Below are 9,300 nucleotides of genomic sequence, written 5' to 3'. Positions count from 1 at the left end.
AAAAAAAAAAAAAAAAAAAAAAAAAAAAAAAAACTAAAAATCAAAAATAAATGAATAAATACATACATAAATATTTGAAAAAGACAAAACACCCAGAATGGGATTGGGGAATGGTTTATCACGTAGGGTGGCAGCAGCAGCTACCAAGCCTGACCTGACACTGTGAGTTGGATTCCCAGAACCCACACCGTGGAAGAAGAGCACTGACTTCAGCAAGTTGTCCAAGTTTTTCTCTGACCTTCATATACTTTCCTGGGTGTCCCAACACAAGCATCCACAAAATAAATAAACTTTAGAAAGAAGCCGCAAAAATCAAAAACAAAAGAAAAAAACTCAACAACAAAACAAAAGTGAGGTACAAGCCTGAAATCCTAACACCAGTCAGAGGTGGGGGGGATGGGCATTAATTCAAGGCCAGTCTCAGATACAAAGGAAAGTTTGAGGCTGACTATGGTCACTTGAGACACAGTAAGAAATAAGCCAGAAACAGGGTGTGGTGGAGCATCATTCCTGTAATCACAGAGGCAGAAAGCTCTGAAGTTCAAGGCCATCCTTGTCTACATAGCAAAAGTTACCTAGAAGGGAAGAGAGAGAATCAGAAAAAAATAGAGCTTTACTGGCCTCCCCCTAACCCCCGGAACAGTAAGTATCACACTATTTCAAACTTGGGGTGACTCCATATAGAGCTGAGAGTCTAGAGCTGCCCAGCCTCCCTTCCTTTCTTTGTGACCGCTTAGGTCAGTAGGAGCCAAATTCTACTGCATCTGCATACTGGTCTTAGTTAAGGTTTCCATTGCTGTGAAGAGACACCATGACCAAGGCAACTCTTATAAAGGACAACATTTAGTTGGGGCTGGGTTATATTTTCAGAGGTTCAGTTCATTATCGTCCTAGCAGGAAGCATTGTAACAGGCAAGCAGACATGGTGCTGGAGAAGAAGCTGAGAGTTCTGCATCTTGATTCAAAGGCAGCAGAAGGAGACTAAAGCCCACCCCAACAGTGACACACTCCTTCCAAAAGAGGCCACACCTATTCCAACAAGGCCACACCTCCTAACAGTGCCACTTCCAATGGGCTTAGCACATTCAAACCACTACAGTACTGTAGAATATTTTTCTTCCTTCCTTCCTTCCTTCCTTCCTTCCTTGCTTCCTTTCTTTTTTTAATTAATTTAATTTATTTTATTTTGGTTTTTCGAGACAGGGTTTCTCTGTATAGCCCTGGCTGTCCTGGAACTCACTTTGTAGACTAGGCTGGCCTCGAACTCAGAAATCTGCCTGCCTCTGCCTCCGGAGTGCTGGGATTAAAGGCATGGGCCACCAGGTCCGGCATGTCCTGCTATTTAATATGTCCTTCTATCCCTTTCTCCCAAGATGATTCTTGCTTAGCTGACCCTACCACTGCTCAGATCTCCTATTCCTTCCCTGAGGCCCACCTGTATTTTGGTGCCTAGATCAATCAGTTGGTCAGTCTGGCTTATGGAGAAATGGGAAGAAGGCCTTTTCTCCAGGCACTAGGAACCCGTGAGATCCTGCATCCAATGATGAGGCTGCAGAACTACAGATAACTATGGTGTCAGCCTTCAAGAAACTTGAATACTAATTAGGGAGATGAATAAATAACTGGTAACCAAAACATCAAAGAAGAGCACCAGGAAAGAAGACTGGAAGGAAGGAGACAGGACCAGACCTCAAGGAAGGCCTGTGTCGTCTGTCAGGACATTGGCTTTGACATTGAACATTAAAGAACTGAGTGGAACTCCATCAGATTTGTTTGTTTTACTTTCTGGGTGATTAAGGTATGGTGGTACACATCATTAAATCCCAGAACTCAGGAAGCAGAGGCAGATAGATCGCTGTGAATTTGAGGCCAGCCTGGTCTACATTGTGAGTTCCGGGATAGCCAGAGCTATGTAGAGAGACTCCATTTCAAACAAACAAACAAACAAGCAAGCAAAAGATTAGCTGTAAGGAGACAGAGCTACCAACTGAAAGCCATTGTAATAGTCTTAATGACATGTGGTCTAAGCCATGCCAAAGGACATGTGTCTTACTTTTTCTTTTTAATTTTTTTAAAGGTTTATTTATTATTATATGTAAGTACGCTGTTGCTGTCTTCAGACACTCCAGAAGATCTTATTATAGATGGTTGTGAGCCACCATGTGGTTGCTGGGATTTGAACTCAGGACCTTGAAAAGAACAGTCAGTGCTCTCAACCACTGAGCCATCTTTCCAGCCCCATGTCTTACTTTTCTATTATTGTGATAAGACACCACGACCAATTTATAAGATGAAAGTGTGTAATTTGGAACTCTATAGGGTTCGAGTCAATGGCTCCCACACTGGGGAGCAGGCAGCAGGCAGCCATGGCATGGAGAGTAGCTGAGAGCTTACATCCTAACCCACAAGCACTTGGTCACTGCTCTGAGGGCCCTCTCACATATTCCACCAAAACACAGTGGACATTGACATCTCTCGGATGTTCTCAGAGCCTTGAGATGCAGTTTTACCTGCATTGTTCACACTGTAGGGGTGAGTATAACCAAGCACCTGTAAAAGTAGGTAGAAATCTGCCAGGTGTGGTGGTGGACGCCTTCAATCCCAGTACTCAGGAGGCAGAGGCAGGAGGATCTCTGTGAGTCTGAGACTAGCTTGATTTTACAAAGTGAGTTTCAGGACAGCCAGGGCTAGAGAAACCCTGTCTCTAAAAACAAAAACAAAGGGCTTGAGAGATGGCTCAGCAGTTAAGAGCACTGATTGCTCTTCCAGAGGTCGTAACAATTCCCAGAGAACACATGGTGGCTCAAAATCATCTGTAATGGGATCAGGTGTCCTTTTCTGGTGTGTCTGAAGACAGAGACAGTGTAGTCACACATATAAAATAAATAAATCTTTGAAAAAAAAAAAAACAACCCAAACCCCAAAAGCAAACAAAAAGGAGGTAAAACTTTACATCTAAGTCTGTCTGCAACCTTCAAAGGGAGCCACATGCTTAGAAACCTCACTAGCGAGTAGTCATACAGTTCTAAGCAAGAAGTTGGCCTGTACGTTCTGTAGGGCCAACAAGTATAATTCTTTCTTTGCCAGGCACAGGATGAGTCCTGAGCCAAACCCAAAGACTTGAAGAAGATTCTAACTCAATAGTATTACAAGCAGGGAGCAGCTTCCCTCTGAGGAGATATAATGGGTCCTAGCTCAAGACCAAGAGGAGGAAGCCTTGTCAGACTGGGAAAGGTCTGGTACAGAAACCTAGGGAACTGCTCCTAGTCCTGGGAAAAACAGCATAAAGTCCAGTAGCTTGGTTCTAGGTGTTGGTAGATAGTCAGGTCAGGACAAGAGCCATCTGAGACTTGGATGAGACCGAAGTGTAATCCTAAGACTGTACTGAGGCTAAGAAAGTATTTCCAATCGGCCGTGCACATGAGCTAGCTGCCTTGGGATCGCCCCGAGACTGAGGAACTAAGACTAAACAATTGTGGGCTTGAGGCAGAAGCTCTGAGGAACTGAGAGGCCGAGGAATCGTCCCCAGGCCACTGTGAGCCTAAGTCTAATTTAGGCCCAGAGCGAGGATGAAGAGGATCAAAGCCGCAGGCTTTGAGGACAAAGTTGGGCAAAGGACTACATGATGTCTGGGATGAGTCCCAGCATGAGGGTCCTAACCGAAGCCACAAGCAGGCCAGGAGGCCGCAGGGATAGCAGGGATAGTCTTTGTTGTTGTAGTTGCTTAAATTTATGTATACACGTACACTGTCTTTGTCCTCAGACACACCAGAAGAGGGCATCAGATCCCATTCCAGATGGTTGTGAGCCACCATGTGGTTGCTGGGAATTGAACTCAGGCCCTCTAGAAGAGCAGTCAGTGCTCTTAACAGCTGAGCCTGTCAGATATCTCTCCAGCCCAGGGATACTCTTTTTTGTACACTGTGTAAAGGTTGTCTTTATACTATTCAAATGCTGGCTTCTATTCAGGCAAGGAGTCCGTCAGGTACAGGCCAGACTTTGGTATTGTTATTTTTATGAAGCATCACCTGTCTCAGTATTTTGTTAACATTCTTCTCTAGTACCTTCTGATTAGTCAATAAAGAACTGATCAGAGGCCGGTGGTGGTGGCGCACGCCTTTAATCCCAGCACGTGGGAGGCAGAGGCAGGCAGATTTCTGAGTTCGAGGCCAGCCTGGTCTACAAAGTGAGTTCCAGGACAGCCAAGGGCTACACAGAGAAACCCTGTCTCCAAAAAAACAAACCAAACCAAAACCAAAACAAACAAACAAATAAAAAAAGAGCTGATCAGACAATTATCTGGGCAGAAGGGAATAGAGAGAGACTACTGATTTGGGTGTGGGGATATGTGATCTGGAGGGTGGGAGGTGAACTTCAGGGAAGGAAGGGAAGAGGTGACCATGGTAGAGCGTCCAGGAGGACTCCTTACCAAGGGAGTGAGTTCTCTGTGAGGACAGATAGCTACAGTAGAGCGAGCCAAGTAGACACTGAATGCAAGAAACACGAGGCCTGTGGTTGGGACATAGATGTCTTAAAGGGTTAGAATAGCCCAGAACTGGCCCCGTTTAGGCTTGCAGCTTGTTAATAAAAATACCAGCTCTCGGCTGGGCATGGTGGCGCATGTTTAATCCCAGCACTCGGGAGGCAGAGGCAGGCAGATTTCTGAGTTCAAGCCCAGTCTGGTCTACAGAGTGAGTTCCAGGACAGCCAGGGCTACACAGAGAAACCCTGTCTTGTAAAGCCAAAAACCAAAACCAAAACCAAAACCAAAACCAAAACCAAAACCAAACCAAACCAGCTCTCTGTATCTCTCATTTGGGAGCAAGAACAGGTTGCAAAGGGCAGAGAAACACCCTGCGGTTAATTGGAAGCAAAAGGGGTATAGCAAACCCCCAGAAAATTCTACTCTAAGAGGCCCCTTGGGTAGAACTGGACTGAGACCACAGCCTCTTTAGAAGGGTTCTGCTAATGGACCCAGAAAAACAAGAACTTGGTTATTGCTGCTACTTCTTGGCTTAGGGAGTCACCAGAAGTATGAGGCTTTCTCAAGAGCTTTGTAGTCCGTCTGTCTGTCCCCCAGCTCCCCATCAGTGACTCATTACTAGTCTGGGACCCTACAAACAACCCCCTTGTCTGTATAAACCAGGGGCTGCTCAAGAATGGGGGGAAGTAAGCAAGGGCTCAGGACAAATATGGGCTTCTTCCCCAAGGGCAGAAGAGACCCGGGGAAAGAAAGAGAGCTGTGGCCCTATAGAATTCTCTCCTTGAAGTCCCAGAGAAGCCAGCACTAGGTAAGGAGCTTGCAGGCACTGCTGGGCTATGGAGTGACATGGCTCACATGTTCAAGCCTCTATGTTCTAGGTGATAAACTTGGCCAAGCTCTTTAATCTTTCTAGCCAGCTACTTCTTCCCTCTAGAAAATGGAGACATTAGGGGCCTAGCAAACACATAACAGTCAGCTATTGAATGGATCACAGGGCCCCCAATGGAGGAGCTAGAGAAAGTATCCAAGGAGCTAAAGAGACCTGCCACCCTGTAGGTGCAACATTATGAACTAACTAGTACCCCGGAGCTCTTGACTCTAGCTGCATATGTATCAAAAGATGGCCTAGTCGGCCATTACTGGAAAGAGAGGCCCATTGGACACACAAACTTTATATGCCCCAGTACAGGGGAACGCCAGGGCCAAAAAAATGGGAATGGGTGGGTAGGGAAGTGGGGGGGAGGGTGTGGGGGACTTTTGGGATAGCATTGGAAATGTAATTGAGGAAAATATGTAATAAAAAAAAAGAAAATGGAGACATTAACACTTCATCAGTGGAGTTATGAGAAGCATTAAATACGGAATTCTATAAAGATCAACAGGTTTCCTAGCACACAGGAAACACACTCATGACTATTGTTTCCATGACCAGAGGTAGCTGATTTATGCAAGACATCCAGATTCAACCATTCCCTAGATAAGCTGCAACCCTTAGCTGTTCAAAACTTAACACGCACAAGAAACCTCTGTGAGTATATTTGGTATTTGCATATATTTTAAAAATTGTTCCACAACAGACAATATTGCACACGCAAGTCCCACCCTCGTGCTTCGTAACCCTAGGTACCCTTCGCTTCGCAGCTCTGTGCTCTACAAATGAACTCCCACATCAGCTGCACCGAGCCCTTGTCCAGATGGTACCCAGGCTTCCTGTCCTGGATGGTCTGATGCCTGGAGAGCAGCAGTGGGTCCACGAGGTGGCGTAGGGGGTGGAGTGCCTGGGTCCCATAAGATGTCCTCATAGGTGCTTTGAACTGGGCCAGAGGGCCTTCCTTGAGCCCCAGTCTGTTCTAGCAGGGCTCTGACCAAGCCCACTGTGAGAGGGGGCTTTGCCCCAGGCTCAGGGAAAGGGGTGGTTCCCTCATCATCTGGGAGATGTGTCCTCAGCAGAAGTAGGAGCTCATGTGGAGCCACTTCCGGTGGGCACAGTCGACAGAGGAGAGGGAGGTGTGCATCCAGGCGGCGGTGCTGGGCAAACTCTGCCAGCAGCAGCTTAAAGATCTCACTTCGAAGCAGGGGGCTGGAGGCATCCAGGGCCAGGCCGGCCTCCAGAGCCCGTTCCCACTCTTCTTTCTTTATCAGCTGCCTTACAGCTTGTAGTACGGCTTTGGGTCGCCCACTGCCCAAAAGCAGCTCGAGTTCCAGAGCCTCGGGCCTCTTCCCTTCCTCACCTAACACTGACAGGGCTCGGCGGTAAAGGGGCAGACTGGGGCCTTCAGCCCCCCAGCCTGGGCCACCCTGCTGCTGTGCCAGTTTCACAAATGGGGGGAGCCACTGAGGCTCTAGCTGGCCCAGGCACTGACACAGGAGTTCAAAGGGCGGCAGTATTCCATTGGGATGTTCCTTTCCACCTGTTGGAGCCCTTAGGACCTTCTTCCATACATCCGGGGGTGCTTGGGACCTCAGCCTGCCACTCCTATCTGGCTGGAGCTGCAGTGCCTGGAGGGTGGCACCCCAAGCTGCTGTAGGAAGGGCTTGGAAAATGGTGTTGAATTGGGCCAGCTGGTCTCCTGTCAACTGGGTTCTCAGCAGGCGGGCCACCTCGTGCTCTGCTAACTCAGTCCAGCCAGCCTCCTCATCGTCCCCAGCCACCAGCTGGGCCTTGAGCTGTTCTATACTACGATAATCCCGGAGTTCAGCCCTCAGAGTTGTCAAGAGTGTAGACGGGGGCAGGTGGCCCTGGAGGATAGAGGCCAGGGCCTGAGGTGCCCGAAACATGCTGTTGTGTCTCAGTTCTTCTGGGGTAAGCTGGGTACCTCGAAGGCTCCGACGCTGGTAGTACCCACAGGCCTCCTCAAACACCAGGTCCTTGTCTGAAGGCAGCTCAAGGCCTTGGGGAGTTTCCCAACACACACAAAAGAGACCCAAGGCTGAAAGCAATCTCAGGGCTCCTCGGGTCTCCAGCTCTTCCTCGTTCTTCATGCCTGGGGCTGGAGGTTCCAGCAGATGTACTCTGTCTGTACTGAGAACCTTTCTTTCCAACAGCCGCCCACTGCTCATGTCTAGTAGTTCCAAGGTGGAGCCCAGGACACAGGCTAAAGTGCCGTGAAATGTCCCCAGGGCTGCAGACCCTTTTAGGCTTACAGGGGCCTCCTGCAGGATTCCCACGGTTCGAGTACCACCATGGCACTGTACTAGGCTCACCTTCCCTTTCAAGTCAAGCAACAACAAGCCCTGTGAAGATGGGGCCCAAGTGTGTACAGCCAGTGGCTCCCTGGGGGACAGGAATCCAGGAAGGCCTCGAAGCAGGGTCCGGAAGTCCCAAGTGTCCCCTTGTTTGGGATTCAGGCTTTTACTGTGTGAAAGACCAAGAGATGGAGCTGCAACTATTACCTTTCCCTTGCTTGGGCTCCAGATGAGCAGAACGTGGGCCACACCAGACCAAGTGTTGGTAGTAGGCACCAGGAAGAGGTCCTTGCGGGAGGCTATCAGTCCAAAAAAGGGGCAATGGTGTAGCAGGATGTGGGTGCAGCCTAGTTTGGTGCCAGCCTCCCCGCTGGTTTCCAGGGTCTTGAAGCACACACGGTGGCTGAAGGCCGTTGAAAGCTGCTCTGGTTGGTCCTTAACACCCGGCTGACGCTCCTCGCACCAAACTAGGCGGCCTCGGGTTGCGGCCACGGCCATCACGCGGGCTCCACCATCCGGACACAGCTCAGTGCTCTGAAGTAGCTTCCATCCAGGGTCCATCCCCACGCCCCACACCTCTGCTAGGCCACTCTCCCATACCAAGATCAGCGCGGGTCGCGCCAGCCACGGCACGAAAAAGACGTCCAGCGGCGAGGGGTCGCCCTCCGGCCAGGCACGCTCCAGCGGCAGGCCGGGCCCACGCACAGCCACTAGAAGTTGCGGGGCGGGCGACCCGGGGGGTCTTAACAGCAGCAAGTGGCGGCCGTCAGGGCTGCAGCGGACTAGGACAGCTGGGTCCCCCGCCAACAACTCGCGGAGCCGGGCCGCGCCGGTGAAGTTGCTCAGATCCGAAAGCAGGCGCAGAGTTCCTGCACGCTTCATGACGCCTCTGGCGCAGGAGCTTGCCAAGGCCTGATCGCCCAGTGGGGCGAGGCCGGGCTGCTAGTCCTGGTACCCGGGGGAGTGCAGGGCTGACACTTCCGTCCCTGGTGAATGAGGTGAGCCAAGCCCTGGACTGAACGTCGACTCCGCCCTGCCCGCCCCGCCCCGCCCCGCCCCGCCCCGCCAGGCGAGGTCCGGGATTGCCCCAGGGCACGCCCCGCTAGCGCTGCGCGCCGGGGGCGGAGCTGCGGGAAGATGTCCGAGGGAGGAGCATCGGCAGCACCCAAGGGTCCCCGCTCTGGACTCAAGTTCCCTAGGCACCGTGAGGATGTCTCAAAACGTCTCCCTTCTTTCTAAACCTCGCTCTTTCACCTTATTTGTGGTTGAGTACTGACACCGTATCAGCCCTGACCAAATAGCAAATCTCAACCGCCTGGAAATTTAGTGGAAAAACTGTAAGGTTAACAACCCTCCACTCACTGTTTGTATACCAGGCTGGCCACAAATTCACAGAGATCCTCCTGTCTCTGCCTCCCAAGTGCATTAATGAGTGATGAGTGATTAAAGCTCATCACCACCATCCCTGGTCTTTTTTTTTTTTTTTTTTTTTTTTGGTTTTTCCAGACAGGGTTTCTCTGTGTAGCCCTGGCTGTCCTGGAACTCACTCTGTAGACCAGGCTGGCCTCGAACTCAGAAATTCACCTGCCTCTGCCTCCCAAGTGCTGGGATTAAAGGCGTGAGCCACCACG

At 50.1% G+C, this 9,300-nt stretch overlaps 1 protein-coding gene across 1 annotated transcript; it reads right to left on the bottom strand.

Annotated features, from left to right (window-relative positions):
- Positions 1–6,016: 6,016 nt before the first annotated feature.
- Hps6 (HPS6 biogenesis of lysosomal organelles complex 2 subunit 3) lies at positions 6,017–8,693 on the bottom strand. The gene has a single exon (XM_021152125.1). The coding sequence runs from the start codon at positions 8,549–8,551 to the stop codon at positions 6,134–6,136; it is 2,418 nt and encodes an 805-aa protein (XP_021007784.1). The 5' UTR covers positions 8,552–8,693; the 3' UTR covers positions 6,017–6,133.
- Between the last annotated feature and the right edge of the window lie 607 nt (positions 8,694–9,300).

This window comes from Mus caroli, chromosome 19 (assembly GCF_900094665.2).
Source record: "Mus caroli chromosome 19, CAROLI_EIJ_v1.1, whole genome shotgun sequence".
Taxonomy (NCBI): Eukaryota; Metazoa; Chordata; class Mammalia; order Rodentia; family Muridae; genus Mus; species Mus caroli.
The sequence above is the reverse complement of the archived record's forward strand: the minus strand, read 5'-3'. Positions and strand labels throughout refer to the sequence as shown.